The sequence below is a fragment of the Lepidothrix coronata genome, unplaced genomic scaffold, assembly GCF_001604755.1.
Source record: "Lepidothrix coronata isolate B3197 unplaced genomic scaffold, Lepidothrix_coronata-1.0 Scaffold14, whole genome shotgun sequence".
NCBI lineage: Eukaryota > Metazoa > Chordata > Aves > Passeriformes > Pipridae > Lepidothrix > Lepidothrix coronata.
Genome location: NW_016690194.1, coordinates 2,564,435 through 2,585,816, shown reverse-complemented (window position 1 = coordinate 2,585,816; position 21,382 = coordinate 2,564,435). Strand labels below are relative to the sequence as shown.

General features: G+C 34.5%; 1 protein-coding gene across 1 annotated transcript in view; it reads right to left on the bottom strand.

The window, feature by feature from the left end:
- The window catches only part of VPS13A (vacuolar protein sorting 13 homolog A), a 106,126-nt gene that overhangs the window by 72,550 nt on the left and 12,194 nt on the right, over window positions 1-21,382 (bottom strand). The window contains 19 exon segments of the mRNA XM_017806120.1: window positions 325-442; window positions 1,237-1,369; window positions 5,141-5,277; window positions 7,909-8,023; window positions 8,109-8,310; window positions 9,565-9,707; window positions 10,525-10,619; window positions 11,294-11,429; window positions 15,130-15,192; window positions 15,550-15,598; window positions 15,600-15,701; window positions 16,360-16,466; window positions 16,680-16,807; window positions 18,335-18,392; window positions 18,813-18,893; window positions 19,111-19,170; window positions 20,175-20,234; window positions 20,506-20,615; window positions 21,270-21,371. Of these exon segments, the coding sequence (XP_017661609.1) occupies window positions 325-442; window positions 1,237-1,369; window positions 5,141-5,277; window positions 7,909-8,023; window positions 8,109-8,310; window positions 9,565-9,707; window positions 10,525-10,619; window positions 11,294-11,429; window positions 15,130-15,192; window positions 15,550-15,598; window positions 15,600-15,701; window positions 16,360-16,466; window positions 16,680-16,807; window positions 18,335-18,392; window positions 18,813-18,893; window positions 19,111-19,170; window positions 20,175-20,234; window positions 20,506-20,615; window positions 21,270-21,371 (1,999 nt within the window).

Below are 21,382 nucleotides of genomic sequence, written 5' to 3'. Positions count from 1 at the left end.
GAAATTATTTTAGTTGTCACACTAGGCAATTTTCAATAGATCAGGATCATTCACGGTTAAGATGAATTGAAAACCAATAAAAATCTTTAAATATATTATACATATTACTTTTATAACAATATAACATTCTATGACCTTTTCAACATATGAAAATATCTTCATTTTATTATTATTTTTCTACATACATGTATTTTACTTCCAAGAGTCACACCTAGCCATTTTTAAATAGCACAAGTAAAACTACATTGTTACTTTTCCCTCCCCCCCACCTCCCCCCAAAAAAGTAATTTACTATAAAATTTCAAAATTGGGAAAAACACATACTTGGGCATTCTTGCATCTGTAACAACCATAGCCCTGCTAAATTCCATATTTACATCCAAGGGCTGCAAGATACATTGAGATGAATTTTTTAGCTTCCGAGCTTCTTGCCAGTTCTCATCTACAAGAACAAAGAAAACCTACACTTTAAACATTGGAAGAGATCTTCTCATTACACATATCACAGAATTAAAGTATCTAATATTAGTATATATTGCTAAAAATTGAGGTGATATGATCTCTTTTACAGGTCTACATATCAACAGATATATATTATAGAAGCTCTGAATTCAGACACAGAACACTACTGAATAATTTCTCCCATTCACATCTAAACAGTTACACCATCTATGCTGCAGCCATCTAAGAGTCTGATTCTTAACATGCATGGTACTGAGAGTTGAGGCTCTGGAACCAAAGGATTAAGAATTAAATGCTTATGACTTCTCTGATTATAACTGACTATATTGCTAGTTGCCAAACTATTAGTCAAAGTTTCCTTCGACACCTGATCAAAGTAAATTGATTCTGATTCTTTCTTTACCTTTACAAAATGATCAAACCTACAACTACTTGTGGATTCTGCTCTAAATTTAGAGAAGAAAAGAAAAGGCATTGAAGGAAAATACCACAGACAAACTAATTAGTCCTATATTTATTATGCAACAAATAAATTAGATGTCTTCAAATATAAAGGATTTTAATATAAATCTGTTTATTTAGCAAAAGCTAAGATTGTAATCGAGTCCCTAAAGGTATGTTTTGGAAATTCATAACATGTTCATAGTATTGAGTTTAGAACATATTGGAAGACATATGTTTCAAAGATTCTCCACTGCTTCAGTTAAAAATATAAGAGACTCAACAACAACCATAAAATTCATATAAAGAAAGATTACTTTCATGAATACTTACCATGTTTGCTGTACAGTAAGTGTATACTGCTGAGCTGGATGTCAAAACTGTCATAAGCTCTTGACATTATATCTTCAATAGTGCTTTGTCCTACTTTGAGTTCTGACAAATCAGAACGATTTTTGCTTGTCATCTTAAGACAGTCACAAAAAAAGAATAAATCAATTTCAAAAATATTCAAAGCACTAATTCTAAAACCAGTTGTTCCTACCATGATAAAAGATTAAATTTAATTCCTCACTACAAGGACACAGACTCTTACAACTATCACAGCACAGGAGAACTAGAATTAGTAGTTCTAATTCTGCATCAAAGTGAAAAATAGAGAGTATAAAACCCTATCTCTTCTTCAAGGAAAGAAACAAAATAAAAAGTGAATTAAAATATGTGAAGCTTTAGACAATATATTTTGCATTAAATCATTTTCTTTAACAAGTGACTCATACTCCAAAGTGTGAAGTCTCAAACCGTCTGTAATCAGTAGAATAATCGTTCAGTATTTTTATATATAAAAATATTACTGCATTAATCAATTCCGAAATATGAAATCGATTTCTGAGTTCTGTTCAATTCAGTTGTAGCATACTAGTTAAACAGAAAAAAAGGGCATTTGGACTGTTCATCATCAGTCTTGCCTTTATTATCAATCAATATTCCTTTGACACAGCATAGGGATGCCCATACTTCCTGGGTATTTCACACTTTTATGTGCCCTCTCTGCTGTTCATCTCTGATGGCTGTCCTCAGCCTTAAATGTCTAATGATTTTGGATTCATACTTGGTTCTGTCAGACCCAGGTAATATTCAAGAGAACTGAAACAGGTTTAAATACTAGCATCTAGGACATAGCATTTTTTTCCAGTGCTGCTGAACTATGACCACTTTTACACTAAAAATAAATTGGAGATTGAAAATTCAGAATTACTAGATTAATAATCTTACATATCTGCATTAAGAAACAGTTTTAATTTTATATGCCATTTCCCCCTGGGCTTGATTTCATCCAGTACACAACTGAAGGGAAAAGACTGTTGGCTTTGTATCAGACATAATCATTCAACAAATGACCCACATCTCACTTAAGCATATGTCACTCATAGTGAATACGTAATTACTAATCATATCCTGAGAGGTAATTAAATTTTCTCTTATGGTATTGCCAAATTCCCTCATCTTGCTTTCTAATTTCTCTTAAAGGACAGGAGCCAATCCAGGAGTCACATTCACTACAAAAATTACTCATCTATTTCAGAAAAAAAATCTCAGACACACTTACTGAAGTCTGATTTTGAAACTTGTTCTTCTATGTGTTATTCAAAGAGTAGTTTCTATGGGTGGAATAGGAGGTGGACTATTAGATCTAGGGGGCTGTCTCAAGCACCCAGGCAACTACAAAGTGCCACCTCTACAAAGTGCCTACAAATGACCAGCATTCAGAAGAGCTGGTAAAATTATAAATCACTGAAATACCTTGGATTTACAACCAGACCACTTATTTTTAGTATCTACACAGCAATGTTTTTCGCTAATTCCACTTTCCGAAGCAGTTCTTTCTAAACACAGCCTACTGCAAGGTCCTGAACTTGGGTTGGAGTGACCCCTGGTATCAATGCATGCCACCACCATGACAGGTGCAGGATGACCAGGCAGAGCTCCAGTGGGAACATGCTGCCTCACAGGTGCCAGCCTCCAGGATGTGCCGACTCTTACACCAACACCAGACAGCAGTAGTGAGCACATCTGTGGGAGCTCTGCCCAGGTAGAGGAACTCCTCTGCTTAGTGACATAGCTGCAGGAGGAGGTGAGTAGGTGGAGCTGGTCAGAAGCCATCTGAATATGAGCCAGCAGTGTGCCCAGGTAGCCAAGAAAGTCAGTGGCATGTATGTGGCTATGTCAGTGGCTTGTATCAGAAATAGCATGGCCAGCAGGACTAGAAAAGGGATCATCACCTTACACTCAGCACTAGTGAGGCCGCACCTTGAATACTATGTTCAATTTTGGGCTCCTTATGGCAAGAAAGACATTGAGGGGCTGAAGAGTGTTCAGACAGGGGCAGTAGAGCTGGGGAAGGTCTGGAGCACAAGTCCCATGAGAAGTGGCTGAGGCAGGTGGGGGTGTTCAGTCTGAAGAAAAGGAGGCTGAGGGAACACCTTATCCCTAAAACTACCTGAAAGGAGAGTGTAGCCAGGTGGGGGTCAGCCTCTTTTCCCAAGTAATAAGTGACTGAACATGTGGAAACAGCCTCAAGTTGTGCTGGGGGAGGTTTAGGAAAAATTTCTTCAATGAAAGGGTTGCAAGCATTGCAAGAGGCTGCCCAGGGATGTGGCTGAGTCACCATCCCTGGAAGTATTTCAAAGCCACATAGACATGGTACTTAGGGACACGGATTAGTGGTGGACTTGGCAATGCTGGGCTAATGGTTGGACTCAAGGATCTTAAACGTCTTTTCCAACCTAAGTGATTCTATAGTTCTATAATCAATGCAGGCTAGTGATGATAGGATCAAGAGTTGCCCTGCTGTACTCACGGACTCACGGATGAAAAGCTCAACATGACTCAGCAATGTGCTGATGCAGCCCAGAAAGCCAATCACATCCTGGGCTGCATCAAAAGAAGCACGGGCAGCAGGACAAGGGAGGTGATTCTGCCCCTCTACCCTGCTCTTGTGAGCCCCGGCCTGTGTACTGCAAACTGCAGAAGCAGGTCCAGAGAAGGACTACAAAAATGATCAGAGGGACAGAATACCTCTCCTGTGAAAAAAAGGCTGAAAGAGCTGTGGTTTTTCATCCTGAGGAAGAGAAGGTTCTGATGAGACCCTACAGCAGCCTTTCAGTACTCAATGTAGGCCTATAAGAAAGATGTGGACAGACTTTTTAGCAGAACCTGTTCTGATAGGATGAGGGGTAATGCTTTAAAACTAAAAGAGGGCACATTTAGGCTAGCTGTAAGGAAGGATTTTCTTACAATGAGAGTGATGATACACTGTCACAAGTTGGCCAGAGAGGTGGTGGATGCCCCATCTCTGGGCACATTCAAGGTCAGACTGGACAGGGCTCTGAGGAACCCAATCTAGTTGATGATGTCCCTGCTCATTGCAGGGTGGTTGGAGTAGATGACTTTTAAAAGTCCCTTCCAACCCAAATGATTTTATGACTAAGTGAAACCACATGCTCCGAAAGTCAGTCTGTTGAAAAGACAGAGCCAATTTACTCTCATTAGCAAGATTTTAAGATTTGAAACAAATTCTTACTTAAGCAGCAGATAAGGCAATACAAACAGGTATTAAGTAGCAGAATCAATCTTACCCAGACTACAAGTAAAAAAAAAAGAAATTGCCCGCATACATACAATATCATTTATCTTGAAAGAACACAAATTCAGCAGTGAGAAGATTACTAAAAATACAGTTATAGTGATAAATTCTACATAAATCATTAGCTTTTTGACTTTTTGCTTGCATGAAATCTCAAACGAACCTCTAATTTTACTCAAATTATTTTAAAAATTGTCAGTATGTTTACTTTTCTCATTTTAAAGTAAACTCAATGACCAAAGGTAAATAATAATAACAATAATTTAATAAGAATACCATTTAATCATGTAAGTAAGAAGTTCACTATTTTATATTCTAAGGCAAAAAAATGTTAGATATTTTCCATGTAACAGTTCAAAGCATCAACAGTAGTTTCATATTACAGGATGATCACTTTCTAACAATTCTTTTGTGTTGAAAGAATGCACTGAAGAGAGTTCAATAATTTCTGCCTTGACTGGAAAGCAGTTTAAAATAAATAACTAATACATAAACAGCAAGTGGCACTTTTACTTAATTGGTACCATAAAATACAAACGTAAAAGCTGAATTATAATTTTCAGTAAATTATTGCATTAGGTAGATACATACTTTAACACTACCAAGATCCAGAAGTAGTAAATTTGATGTATTATCATAGAATCCTCTCTGTGGAACAATGATGTATGAAGCCATGAGGTTAATTTTGAGGTCAAGAACTTTCTGGGTTTCAATAATATACATCAAACCTGAAAAATAGTATGATTAGTAAACATAAAGTAATCAGAAGCTATAGCATTTAAAAAAGCTATAAAAAGCAAATCAAGTCTAACTTGAAATTAATCATGAATGCTAGATAACTAAGGTACAGATGATCTTCAGATTTCTTCTGAACCAATAATGACAGGCAGTCCTTAAAGAAGCACCAAGTAAATGAAATGGTTAGCAAACAATGCTAACTGACAAGTATAGAAAGCAACACAACATACGCAAATCCAAAAAAGTTCCATAATCAGCAGAGATGAAATAAGAACTGGAATGTGAACTGCAACTCTGTAATTACTGAGTTAACCCACTGTGCTCTGTAGATTCAGAAATGTTATTGTTCTAGAAATTCTTACTGGGAGTATCCAGCTGCACTGGTCAAACTCCTAGTGTTGTTACTATTGACATACAGAAGTTAACACTATGACAACAAGCATCTTCAGACACCGAAGATCAGCAAATACATTATGTTCCAAAAATTATGCTTAAAAATCACGCAATTAGTTGGGAAATTCAGACTGTCAGAACATTTGAGATCAAATTCTGCTTTTCTGCTTGTCTGTAGAGGAATGAATGGTCTTGCTTCAAGTTAGTACTGAAAATTGCCTTGTGATGCAGCCACAACCCATTAAATATTTACCATGTGCAACAAGCTGATAATTGCAGTAAAGATAATAAATTATGAAGATAACAACATGACACTCAGCACATCCACTGGTAAGAAAACAATTAAAACTGTTACATTATCAAAGGTCATCTTGCCACAGGAGATTTAGGTTAATCAATGAAGAACTGGGTGACAACCACATTTCAGGATTTGCAAGGCAAAACAACTTCGGATACTGCCTAACTGGATTTGAGTGATGTAGAAAGTTCAAGCAAATACTTTCTTTTTTCCTTCACTTGGGAAGACAATATTGACCTCTGGTAAACCAAACTTTTGTAATATCTTTTAATGCTGAAAATCATAACTACTTTGGCGTAGCAAGTTCCTTCACTTCTGCAGTTCACAGTTCCCCTGTATTTTTCAGCTACCTTCTACCACTCAAAGAAGAGTGTTAAAAATTAATTCCTGAGGATTGCAAGTCTGACCATATTAATTATGTTGATACATTCCCATTCTTCTTATTCTACCTCCGCAATTAGTGTAGTCTACCCCACAACAGAAGATTCTGCAGATCAAATCTTTGTGCCCTGGAAATTTTTTAAGTCTCAGACAAGATTTTACAAGAAATGTGCCACATATTTTTAGACATTCCATCAAATTTCTTGTTTCTGACTGGATCAAGCCTTTAAATTACCACAGGCAAATCAGCATTCTTGTGAGGGTGTGAACAGTATTTGGTATACCTCTAAAGTAATGATATGCTGAAACTGTAATAAACACAGAGCATGATTCCATATTTCCACAAAAAATTTCATTATGATCAACACCAGTGTATTTGGTGGTAATGAGCAGAGAACCAAGCATATTAAATCCAGCAAATTTACAAATTCATCTCAGGAAAGAGCAATGCATTGTGGTATCATTATAATTAGTATTGCTGAAGAAGTTTCTGAAAGAAAAGTAAGTTGATCCACAAAACTTTGACTGGTTAATCCGATATTAGTCCTTAATTAAACAGTTCAGTTAAAGAAGAGCTAATGAATAAAAATACAACTGACACCTAATTTCCCTCCCAACATCAGCTTGATAAAAGTAATCAATTAAATATACATTATGCTTGAATTTTCTGTAAATTCTTTATCACTTGACTACTCAGATTTTTTTAAACTTACAATTCAAATATTAATACATTACAAATTTAAATGAGGTTTAAAAAAAAGCATTTGTTGCTTGGCCTTTTTGCTTTTAAAAAATAATTTATATATAAAATCTCCCCTTAGCATCCACTTCCCATCCACACAGACAGGACACTGCTGGACATATCCCTGATCTAGAGAGCCTCACACATCCTTACTGGAACACATTAATTCTACACATCTCAGAGTTAGTTTCCAAAGTATTCAACTTTTTAATTAATGTGTTAAAATGTAAGTTCTCCAGAGATAAAATGAAAACTAGGGGGATGGCTTTAATGCCGAGCAACTGGAAGGCAAATAAATATAGTTTATGTGACTTGAACTGAGTTAGTCCAAATCAAAATCAATATTCATCAAGGAATACAGAAAATGGAAAACAACCATATAAAGGCAGATAGTGTCCTGAAAAGCAAGAACTCTGAAAATGATTTAGGGGTTACTTTAGAGGACTAATATCTTAGTGTCAGCTTTTAAGGAGTAGGAAATAATTAAGGACATTTAGATATCAGATGACCAAAACTGAAGAAGTAACAAACTGTGTATGGACTACAAATACTGAAATACTGTCTTATGGGCATGCAGCATATCTTACAAAGTAGAAACAGTTGAATTTAAAATAAGATACACACAAAATATCCAATACCTAGAATAAATGCATTGCAATGAGATTGAATAATTCATCTTATTTAGGTGTTGTGTTAGAAAGCTATAACTTGGGTACATGAATCTCCATACGGAAGGATACAATGTTGTCTTACTCCTAGAATGAAAAATTTGTCTGAGTGTGTCACTAGAAAGCGTGTAGCACTTGCCTGTTGATGTTTTTTCACGGAACTCTTCAAGTTTCATCAGAGTTGCTGATGTCAGTTGGTCTAAAGTTACATCTTTTGGAGGCCTGAAGAAATCCACTAAGTTATTTACTGTCATCTGTTAAAATAAAGGAAAAATAAATCGTGGCAAGTTTACTATTAAGATTTTCCAAGATTTATACCTTATTCCAATATTTACTTACTGCATCATACACTATTTCCAGTGGCTGTGATTCTATTCTAAGCTTCTGATCTGCTTTCTCATCCAAAGGATTAGTCTCAAACATTATGCTTAAAAGTGAGGTACTCTCATCCGAATAGGCCGTTCGAGAAGATAGGAGACAGGGCGTACACTTTTCTCGGGACATGCCTGTAACTTCAAGTGAGGTAATTTTTGATTCAAATCTGTAAAGAAAGGTAAACAGACTGTTTAGATGTAATATCCATCTGGCTAGGCACAATTAGGTAGTAAGAGTATAGGAAATGAGCTTGAAAAAAACCCAATACAATACATCTCTACCTGAACTTCAACACAAATAGTTTAAGGAGTAAACACACATCTGTGTGTTAACTGTTTTCCATTTCATTATCTTTTTTGTCTGTTAGCCTTGACTAAACAAGAAATGAGGTCCAAGTTATTCCCTTCATACACTTTTCATGAGGACAGGTGTCAGGGCAGGAAGGAGACAGGCAAATGGGAATTCTGCAGTATGAGCTCAAGAATTACATGGTATAATTGATACTAGAAAACAGATATACATCAGAAACGAAAGAGTTCTAGTGCAGAGAAATAGAAGAAACAAAGATAAATAGTCTCATTACTCTCAAGAAGTATATTTTAGATCTTGGATTTTTTATTTTTTCAATACCTTGTCCACCTCTTTAATAGCTCTCAGTTGAAGATGTACATCTCCAAACACTCAAAGAAAAATGTTTCACTGTAAAAATGTAATATTTTCTTCCTTTTTCTTAGTATAATAACTTTATTTGGGCCATTTAGATGCGCAAGAGTACAAACAGAAAAGCCACATGCAAAACTTATAAAAAAAGATTAATAGTATCTTAATGTTATACATACATTATACTAATATGCCTCAAAGTAGAGGGCACAAGATTTAAAACAGGAAGGCTACTTTCCCCCAGAATATTTAAGTCATTACATTTGAAATGAAATTAAAATATTTCAGTAGATACGTTTCATCTGCCAGTGTGAGAACGCAAAACAAAGCAAAAATCATCAGTTACAGCTTTCTTCTAAAATCTAATCTGAAAGTGAATTGAGAATTCAAGAACTTTTCAGTAATGTTAAATGCCCACACACAAGTATTTGCAAGATCACCCTGCTCAGATTAAGTTTCAAAAGGAGTAACAGTTGCTTTTAAAAGCAAGTAACAAGTTGGCACCTGGATTGTTTGCACATAACAAACTGAAAAAACAGGAGTAAATCCATACTGGCACAAAAACCTCTGAAGATGCAGAGAACTCTATCATGGAAACAGTATCCATGATTCATCCATCAATTGTAAAATTATTCCACTCCCAAATTGCACAAGAAATTACAGTGAAAAATTGAGCTTAAATACTGTAACAGTCTAAAAATGCTTATTAGCCATCATCAGCATTTCATGAGGAACAAGTACAGTTTGACAGAAAGCTCACCTTACTGCTTGTGCACCTGGTCGTTGGGTAAATACTGTACTCAAGCCAGTTAATGCAAATACTACCAGCTCAGGAGTTTGCCTGTTTTCTCTTATGGATACAGACATGCTTAGTAACTTCACAGAGAACTTCATGGCTTCATACTATATATGCCAAAAAACAATATAGGATTACAAAATACATTAATACACATTTCGATAGAGTTTATGAAGAGATGAAAGCTACAAATAACAGTTCAAAACTATTTTTCTCATGCTATGAATAGTCTGTATCACAGCTGGTGTAAAAGTCATTCCCAAACAGTTACTAGGAAGAGATAGGGCTAGAGTAACAAGTAGACTTACAAAGGTATGTCTGATGTCTCTACACAACATTTTGTGATAAACACTCTCTGATGTAGAGCCAAAAACCAGTCAATTGTATTGTCCTTGGTATCCTACATTAAGATGACATCAGACTATTTCTGAAAGGTTCAAAATGTTGCTATTCCCCATTACAGTCCTTGAATCACCTCTTTCCTTATATAATCATTTATTCTACCTCTTCTACTATCACTCATATTTTAGATTCCAGTGTATTTTCTTATCCCTTATTAAGATCTCTTACCACATTCTGTGAAGAAGCTTCTGAATATTTAAAGGCGATCTATAAAGCACTTCAATATTTAAAGAACAATACACTACATACATGATTTTATGCTAGCTAGGGCAAGCAAAATTTAACTGTGAAGTATTTCAGAATATCTAAAGTAAGCTATACAAGTAGTATCTTGAAACTGCATCTAATGATGCTGTCTTCTGCATAAAGCCAGCATGCAGCAACTTAATTAAAAAGCATCAGAAGAGTATTCAAATGTAGAGACAGAGCTTCAAGTAATTTGAAAAGTGATTTCCTACGTTTAGATTTTTATTAGTAGATAAAACTACCAACTGTTTGGCATCATCGTCAATCATGACTTACTGATTTTGGAAGAGTTGGATCCACAGCTGTTTCACTATATCCAATTGCTGCATAAAGTTTAGCCTTTTCTTCCTGTGTCATCAGTTCTTCAAGACCTGTCACATTTCAAGAGGTTAGTTAAACTCAGTACAGGTATCTAAAAAATGCAAATACTGTTATGCACTTTACAGGCCTTAGTAGCTCTACAATGTACAGTAGATACTGTCAACATTGTCCTGAATTAGTAAAAGCAAATATACTGAGGTTTAAAGCCAAGTCTTGAGTATCCTAAAGCATGCTTTTAAAATGCTTTTATTCTGACCTGTTCTATTTACTAAGTTGCTAACAACAGAAGTAACCTTTCTGATTTACTTTCCATGTTCCATAACCATTACTAGGAGCTCTACACTTAAGTAAATCAAAGTCTAATACATTGCATGAAATAGACAAATTTTAAAATGAATGCAAGTAAAAAAATTTTCATTCCATTAAGGTCTACTGTTTTCTAGCACTTTCTTCAAATACCCATATACATACATTGTGCATGCAAATACAAAAACTGTGGCAGAATAAATCACATATTGCAGACAGTTCAGAAAGAATTATTGAAGGAATTGTACGATACATCTGTTACATGCAATTAACAACTTCATCGGCAAAAAAAAGGCTAAGAGAAAATGTAAACGGCAATAATTTGATAATAAAAACAAAGTTCTATTCCACTGCTAGGAATCTATTATTCTAATAAATCATTTCTAACAACAGAAAAAATACAAATAAATTATCATACTTGAACCCTTGATTTCTTCCTTTTTTTCATCCTTTTTTTCACCTGACCAGTTCCATATCCAACTAAACCAGCCACCAGAATTTTCATCAGCTTGTTTTACTCCTGGTCTGTAGATTTTTAATCCAGCCTTAGTTGCCTTAAATTTAAAAAATACTCAGGTAAGTAATTTTCTTCATGCTTTTTTCTTCATTTTCTTAAAGAAAATATAGACCCAAGACATCTCTAACACATCAAAACATCATTAGACAACAATTAAAAAGGCAACATGTTATTCCTTAGTTTTCCTTCTAGTAACTTTTTCAAGTATACACTGCAATATCAGACCAATTCTATTTTGCATAATAACAAACACCTTTAAGAATGAAAAGGGTATGTAAAAGGTTGATAAATGTTTCTTACATAGCAGATTTTCTCTCTAGCTTTCACCATAAAAAAATCCACAACATTACACAGTGCTTTACATTACAATAATGGCATTATAAACAATCATTTAAAATACATATGTAAGCAATTAAATAGCCAGCACAGGTCAAAATTTAAATCAGCCCTATATTTTTCATTTCAAGAGAGATATGCAAAGCAATTAAAAAAAAAATTACTCTTGTAATACAGCATTTACTCTAAGAAAAATAGAAAACTATTCCTGGATCTGATACATACAGGTATAACAGTAAGGAAGATCTCCATTCTCCCATATTCAATATTTCCATAACTAGGGGATGCCCTGTCTGATACCAGCAATGATTCTAATACTGGTCCTCACAGAAAGTGCAAACTACATCCACTGAAAGTTTGGCATGGGAATGGCAAACAACTATCAAGTGATCTAAGAGACAGAGGGGTTCTCAGAACTGTAGTGGACCACATAAACTAACATTCTTCATGACTAATATGATCCAAAAAGATACAAACAGTTGCAGATAAGCCCTAAATTTAGAGGTACTCTAGTGAAAGCAATACCTAAAGTGAGTGAGACAGGGATCTCTTCTCAGCATTCAAAACCCCATGATCTGTGCAACACAATTAGGGAAAACAGTCGACTATAAATCAGAACTATGTAGGGACTTGTCACATCTATACACCTACAGGCCAACAGAAAGTAGGACTCACCACAAAAACACAGAGGCTTCTCAATTGATACTACTGATTCACCTCAGAGAGATGATGCAGAATGTCAGTTAAACATCAAGTCTCAAAAAGTTTGAACAAAGTCCTCAAAAGTCCTCTTTATAAAGGCCACCAAGTTATCAAGTAGATGTTACAGAGTGAACAGTCCAAGGAAAAACTGAAAAGAGCCTTAGCTGTTGAATCTGTGAAATTACAGGTTTCTGGGACATCAAGGGGTTGGTATTGAAGGACAACTGCCACAGTGAAGAAGAAATGATGTTTAAAGCTGTGATGCTCCACATAGCAGGCAGCAGCAGGCACCGGAGTCTAGGGTAAGCAAGGCTACAGGCAGAAGCCAGGGGAATTGTATTTCTGCAAAGACGAAGAAAAAAAATCTGTGCAGTGTGGGAACTACACAGATTTGCTGAAGAACTCCTCTTGGATTTTCCCCATTGTCCATTTACAATGGTTTAGTAATGAATGAAGTCACAGATTGTGGCAAGCTTAATCAGCAAGGTAAACTGTTTTGACTAAGAGAGAACTATCTGAAAGGAGGGTGAAGCCAGGTGGGGGTCAGTCTCTTCTCCCAAGTAACAAGTGATGAACATGCGGAAAGAGCCTCAAGTTGTGCCAGGGGAGATTCAGATTGGATATTATGAAAAATTTCTTCACTGAAAGGGTTCCCAAGGACAGGAACAGGAACAGATGGCTGAGTCACCATCTCTGGAGGTATTCGAAAGACACGCAGATGTGGTGCTTAGGCACATGGTTTACTGGTGGACTTGGCAGTACGTGGTTAACAGTTGAAGGTCTTTTCCAACCTAAATGATTCCATGATTCTATCCTATATTCTTATTTAGGTGAATCACCTACAAAGTTTTCCCTAGACTGAAAGCATAAAATATCTCAAGGTACCTGAAACAGAGACTTGATGCTTGGCTCACTGAAGAAAGCACTGGTGTGCTAGTGTCTGGTACTTAGCACACTAGCGCTAAGAACAAAAAGTGGTTTGAGGTTTGCAATATAAAGTTCTTGCTACAAAGTTGCCAGAAAATCAGATAGCATTGTGATCACAAATATGATTTCTGGTGAGCTTGATTTCAAGATCTAGGTGAAAATAAGCCCTTGAAATTCAACTTTTAGGTATGGTTTTAAAAAACAGAAAAGCTTCACAAACACCAGGATCATTTATCTGGCTTTACTCAACCCACATCTAAAGCGTGCTCCTTGAAATACTTAGCAGACTCAAGGCGACCTGTCAGGATACCTAGCTAATAGTAGATTTTCCTCTTTTAAGTACTTTGAATCCTTTTTCAGAGGTATGACCTGATAATAGTAACACAGATGGGTGCTGACAGATAGGTGAAAACAGAACACAGTAGAATCACCATGACCTGATTTTCAATACTTTCAAATATATTTAGATAACCAGCTAGCAGATCTTTTAAGATGCTCTTTAACGCTTCTCGAATGCAATCCTTAAAGCCCAAACAATCGAAAATTCATTCACTTGCAATTTACTTCTAAGCATTACAGAAACCTATCTTAAATCTCAGGATTTGAAGGTAGTCGGGAATGCGATATGACATAACCTTTCGTAAGCAGCATAGTCACACTGGGGAAAAGAAGAATAAAACTAGATAGGAAATACTTCAGGATTTCCCTCACCTTGCAAAAAGTTTGAGGAGAGAGATAAACCAAAAGAAACTATAAAGTACAGGATAAAAATATTCCAAAATCAAACGAGAACTACAAGAAGACAAAAAAACCCTCCTTGTGAAAAGCAGTTCAATTCAGCCAAACAACTGAAGGAGAGGGTCACGAATATGTCTTCTGTAAAAGTCTGGATAATGATGACACCAGAAGGAAAAATCACATGTACAGATTCGTCTTCAGAGTTTTGGGTTAGAAGCGCAACATCTATTACTGCAGCAATTGCATTCACACCATATTTAATATACTTCACACTCCTCAAAAAAAAAAAATCAAATTGCTTTCAAGCACTGCCCTAAGCAGTCACTGAAATTCATGAAGTTTAATTATTATTACTTTCAGATTGAAAACTTCATAGTCTACTTTTAGTTACCTTGATTATTAATGTAGAAAGATTTCAGAAAATTTATAAAGATTTCACTTCAGTGTCCTAGAATGCTACTCAGCCACTACTGAAAACTAGGCAGTATGTTAACCTAGGAAAACTGAGGCTAACAAATTAAGTGTAACTACTCAAGTCACATTATCTTGCCTAATTGTGATAATCTACTTAAACATTTTCTGCATTTGTGGTATTCTGAATAGTAACACTGCAAAGAGTCAACACACAGCAGATGTTCAGTCTACATAATAAGGTATCATGAAGGAAAGAAATAAACTACTAGTCTACTGTTGGGGGATGGAGGGACCATGGAGCTTTGGATATAATTGCTTCCAACTTAACCTCTGTCACATTTTGACCATATTTTCCACAGCAGATATTCCTCATCACATGTGGAAAGAAATTTATCCCAGATCAGTCACTCTGAAGAAGCAGTATATGGAGTTACTTAATTTTCGCATAATTACAAGCTGAAAGTAACTATGCCTTATAGTAGAAACCATGAAATATTAGGAAAATTGAAAGACTGTATGATACACAATTCTAGATACTAGATCTAAAATCCATCTGCTGGAAATCTCCACAACCTCATGTTTCAGTTACTCTTGGACTAATTTAAATTATGGATTTTTACCTCAACTTCTGCTTGTTGCCTTGCTAGAGTGATGTTAAAAATATCCAAGGCCTTTTCTAATTCCTGGAAAAGAGGTGAGAAATTATTTTTTGACAATTTCCTTCTGTTACATGTCACAGCTCAGTTTTACAGTGAACAATTCAATTTATGCAACCTAAGTTATTTTGTTCAATCTGAAAACTTAAACCTGGAAAAGAAAAGCACATCACTTCAAGTTTTTCTTTCCCGAAGTTTCTAATTTAAAAAATTACCTCCTATGTTTGTTAATACCACTAACAGAAAAAGGTAGTGATGTAGGTACAAGTATGGCCACTAAAAATTTTATTTTAAATTAGAACTGACTTAAAAATATGTAAACATTTAACTCTAAATAAATATCAAGATGAACACTATTAAACCCTTCAATAGAAAATTACTAACCTCCAACAATTTCAAGATTTCTTCATCAGGTTTTCTTGATGTTATCTTTGTTTTTCACTTGCTTCCTGTGGTGTCGAATATGTTCCCATGACCACATTTGGAGCTTAGGTTGAACATTTACTTCAAGGATGCCATAAATAACATACTGCCACCTGAAAGCAAAGACAAATGAAGTATAGCTTACATTTCTTTGAGTATACAGAAAAGACTTCCAAAGCTTTGCAGACTATTAATGAATACAACTCCAAGCTGTGAAGAGTGGAATCTCATGTCTAATATTGCACTTCTGATCAGTGGAGGAACTTAAGAATTTTATAGGTTGCTGTTTTCTAAAATTAAAAGGTAACTGTGTACGAAAAATACTCATAAATCTATGCATGTATGTGTGAAAATAATAAAAATATATTTGTAAGGAATCTTCTGAAATCAAATTTTTGTCATCTAGGTTGAAAAAGTTGGCCTATTTTTACATATATTTTCTTGTAATAGTACCTAACATATAATGGGGGGCATTCATTAAAATAGTGTTACGGTATAAAATACTGTAAGACGTAAGTTCCTGATAGCGGCCTTTAAGATAGCAACCACAGGCTTTCAAGTATTGTGTCCTCAGCTTTGGTTTGAGGTCCTCACCGATTTTTTATAGTACTAGTTTAAGAAAAACAAGTGAAAACAAAAGTGAAGACTTCCTTTCGAAGACTTCATTTCAGAAGGAAATTACTTCTAACCCCCTTAAGTAAGAAAAAATTCCTTGGTAATAATTTCAAATTAATAACTAACAAATTATTTTCAAAGTCTGAGACTGCATACCATGTCTTGGCGTTGTTGTGCAATGGAACATCAGGTCTGTATTTTCTGTATGGCAGATTTCGAGTCATCATATCAATAGACTCAAGAAGCTCCATAACACTGAAGTACTAAGCAAACAAATTCAAACTGAGAGTTATTATCTTTATGAGAACAACATGTATCAAGATTCCCTTTCAAGGGCAAATCAGTTACAAAGAAAAACAAGATTAAGAAGTTAACAGATTCTGTATGTCCACTGTAAAATTTCAGACTGCTTTTCTTATTCTCACAAACTAACTTCTTTACCACACTACATAAAACTTCAGAAAAATAGCTCATACCTGTGGCTTGTTGAATTCAACAGTTATATCCTGTAATTTTACATCTAAATCCATTTTTGGTGATGAAAAGTCAACATCAGATCGAGGATTCATAAGGAGTTTGGCTCTAGCTGAAATTGGGCGGAATACTAAAAAATACAAATTGAGATAAAAAGTGCAATTAAATTATTTAAAACCATCACAAATTATACATATTTTAAATTATGTCAGATTATTAATTGTAAAATGCCAGACTTCAAAACATGAAGGACTCCAAAACAACTTAAAATATAATACAATTTATACTCATTTTTCAGTTTCACTCTGGCAACATTTGTGAAACAAATGTTTACAAAACATTACCACAAATTTTTCTGTATGCAGTATTACGTGCAGATGTTTCAATTACTAGTTTATATTTGTAAAAAACCTAATTTTTTTGGCTATGATATATTTATAGTACAAGATAGTTTCAAACATAGCATTTATTTCACTATATATAACTCGTATTCTGTAAGAATTATTTTTTTTGTGTACTAATGATTTTCTGTTTGATAAATTATACTCACAATAGTGGATAAAACCAAACATTCCATATTTCTAAATCCAAGCCTAAATAAGCATGGAAAAAAATCAATATGGATCCTACACAAAATAAGACATCACAATATTAAAATATTCAGAGCAGAATTGTTTTATCGGTTCCACATTTTGGCAATATCAGCCACTCAAAGCCATGTTTATTTCAATATTTTCATCTGTTTCAGCAACTGATCCAACAATAAGAATTTGCATATTACTTGCATTTGTGTAAATCATATTTTTATCAAACAGAATTCTTTGTTTTCAACAGAGATAATGATAGGCTATCCACATAACAAATATTCCAAATTCCCTGAAAGGTTCATACAATTCAAAGATGCATTTTTGCAAGATGAAACCATATTTACACCAATCTACCTTTGCTTTTTTTAAATCCTGGATTATCCTACTTTTATCTAAACACTGTGTGTGGTAGCATTTCTACTAATTTTCTTTCTGTATTTTGCTCCCTAAACTTCATTTTTTATGCTTCTTATAGGTAAGTATTATGTTTGCTTTTACATCAAGTGACAGAATCAGACTTGGTGATCATTATCTTTCTATAAAAGTCTCAAACTAAAGAGCTGTCCTAAAAGAGGTAGAATTGCCATTCACCACAGTTTCAAACTTAGGTGATTACCGTATTCACCTCTCATGAAAAAAGATACTTCGCATAAAGCAGGTGACCTCAAAAACATACTCAAACCAATCTGATTCACAAAACTTACATGGTATACATATTATTGCCAAACTTCTTAAGTAAAGGAATTAATCAATAGAAGGTTTTTGTATGACATTCCACTTGAATAATACATAACTTAAGACTCATTTTTATCAAGGCCTTTTTAAGGCTACAGATGTGGTACAGTATTCACTGTCAGAAAGACTGTTACCCTTACAGGACTAAACTGAACTCTTTACTAAGACTTTTGAGTAACAGCCAAAGTAGCAACCTCTGAGAGGCACTAAAAATTAGAATTAGGACTAAACTGAACTCTTTACTTAGATTTTTGAGTAACAGCCAAAGTAGCAACCTCTGAGAGGCACTAAAAATTAGAATTAGGCACCTGTATCACAAATAAAATACCACTTACCAAAATCATAACCTTCTGGAATCACACTGTGGCTGGAAACTCCCTGTTTTAAGTTTACCTACACACACAATGGAGTTAAAAATAAGTTGCATTTTTATTTCCAGATAAAGTTTTAAAATATAAAGTGTTAGCAATTTATTACAGGTCTCAGATAATCCCTCCAACACACCATAAAGTTCAAAATATGTATCTATGTTTTAAACAGAATATCTAATTTCAGTTAACAAAAATCTCTGAATAGTAGTAAGATGACCGTAAGTTGTGTAAATTTTGTAACTGGCAAAAGACTTTCTCTTTTTAAACTTCCTCAGATAGATGTTATACTTCCATCACATAAAAATCTTAGCATGTACTATCCTAAAAATGCTTCTACTTACAAACAATACTGAGAAATGGAAGCAGAACTAAATGTGAAGCATGTCCTGTGTTTCCCAGATTCAACTAGAATACCAGAGACACTATCTCATGCTTTACTTACCAATGATTCATCAAAACCACCATGGTAAAACATCTCTGATTGCACATTCCAGTAAGCAAAAAGGTTATCGAGTCGTACAAGCTGAAAATACAACAGGACATATGTATTAACACCTACAAATTCTTGATTAGTAATTTGGATTTCACAAAGTCTGGATGAATAAAAATATTCAGAACGTTACTTTTATTTTAGAGCCTATACAGTTACATGTTTTCTTGGTCTTACATTCTGTGGAAGAAACTCCAATGCAGCTAGTTTTATAAACATTTCTTTCTTTAGCATACAGTTTATACTATACCTTGTAGAACAACTTGGCAGTTTCATCATGTAAACATGGATTCCAATTCTTATCTGAGGTCTGAAATGCAAATTATACAAAGTTACTCCAACATCTATAATTCACCAACATCTTATCATAACTGAAACAAACCACCATCATAATTAAACCCCATGGAAAATAATGGGACACCATCTTCTGATTTAAGGTGATTCATCCATTATTTTAAGTGTAAACTTTGTAAGGCTACTTACAAAAAATACATATGTGCATGTGCAGGCTGCACACAAGAACCAAAGATACGATAAAATTCTGTTTTCAGTACTTGAAACTGTTTTCCTTTACACCAATATCATTTTTAGGCATGCTCTTTGGACAGAGTTAAACAAGGGATTGAATGCCTTTATAATTCTGGAAGTAATTAATTTTAGCTTGAGCCCAAAGAAAACCCTAAAATGTGCTAGGAACAAGCATTCACGAGACAACCATCGTTTATTTAGACACATTTTCTTTAAGATTATCAGTTATTCAGCAAAAACTACTGAATCAGAGCAACTCAGGACAATTAGCATACTGCTTCCACTACATAATCTTCCAGGAAAAAAAATTTATACGGTCTGTGATGACTACTCTTAGCATTTCAAAGTGGAGCTTGCAGTTTGAAAATTGAGCTCCAGTTTGAAAAAAAGATGTCATACTTTTTTTTTTTCTTTTTTTCCCCTACTCCATGTTATCAAGAATTAACTTCCTTTCTTGAAGCTCAAGGCAGTTTCAGTAAAATATTCATAGATTCCAAATAGCCCAAATCCAACAAAGCGGATTGGCAACCACAAAGTGCAGCAGGCAGAAGAATTTCCTCCTGAATATCTATTGTAATGATAGCACTTTATCTTTAATGGCACCCCTTCCACAATATTTATGCTGAATTTAATAAGCCAAGTAGTTACCATTGTGCATTGCTGATGATTATAGGTATACTTTCATTAGACAGCATGTTACCAGAAAGCATAACACACAAAAATGTAACTTAATCTACTGGTATATATTGACATGCTTTTTAGATAAACAATGAAAAATAAAATTACCTGCAAACTTAGATTCTGAAGTGAAATCCCAAATGACAAAGGGTTATTCCGATTTGTGATCTAATAGAGCAGGGGCAAAATACAAAAAAAAGGATTATTTCATAGTCTATAAGATACAGTTGACTAATAATTTAAGCATCTTTATGTTTTGGTATGAGCTTTTTATCAGTTTTTCTTTTTCTTTTTCTTTTTTTTTAGACTATGAAAATGCCACAGCTTTACTAGGATTCTCTCAACATGGAAAACAACTAGGAGAAAAGAAATCAGACAGGTTCCTAATTTCACGTTACACTGCACAACCCTTTATGCTAAGATATACAAAAGTACTTACATCATCTTCATAGCGAATATGGATGTTGGAAATTTTCAGCTGAAGATTTTTGATGACCTGAGTAACTAGTTTTTCTACAAAAGTGTCTTGTGTCTCCTCTTTTACTTTATCTAAAAGAAAATAATTTGATATTTTATTTACATTATTTTTAAAACTAGACAAAACAATAACATAATAAAGTTTGCATGATAAATGTCTGATTTTCTATTCCATTGTACTCTAGTTGTATAAAAACATGTTCGCTCAGTATAATCTGAAATATTTATATCCTCAGACTAAAAGGTTTCACAGCTTTATTACTTGCTGCATGAAGAACCAGGTAGTTCAAAAGTATGACTTGCACCCACCAATATTAAAGGTGGCCAATAAAAATTTCTTAAAAGTACCAAAAGTCAAATTTAAAGAGCAGACTTATCAAAAAACAAAATAAACAGAACGTTTAAAAGGTTGTAATTGTAACAATTTTTGCTACTGGAAACAAAGTTAAATTGTTTCTTATGAAAGAAGAGGAAACAAAATGTCAGGCAACATCTGACACAAATAAGCAGTATTCCAAAAGCTCTACTTAGACCTTGTCAATACCTGAACCCTTTTATTTTCAGGATCCCAGTTCTGCAGTAATAATGGCAGTTACAGCTAAACTGTAACTAACAAGTTTTTAAGTATCCAAACAGGAATCTAGAAGACTTCGACAAAGTCTGCGTCTTTCTGGATTAAAATAAAGAAAGAAATAGCATCACTTTCTTAACTTTTCCCACTCTTACCTTGGTTAGCTATCTTCTGCTTTGCTTCCTCTATCCTTTGCAATTCCCTTTGTCTTGCTTCCAAGAACTGCCTGGCTTCTTTTTCAGCATCATATTTTATGCCTAAATGCACA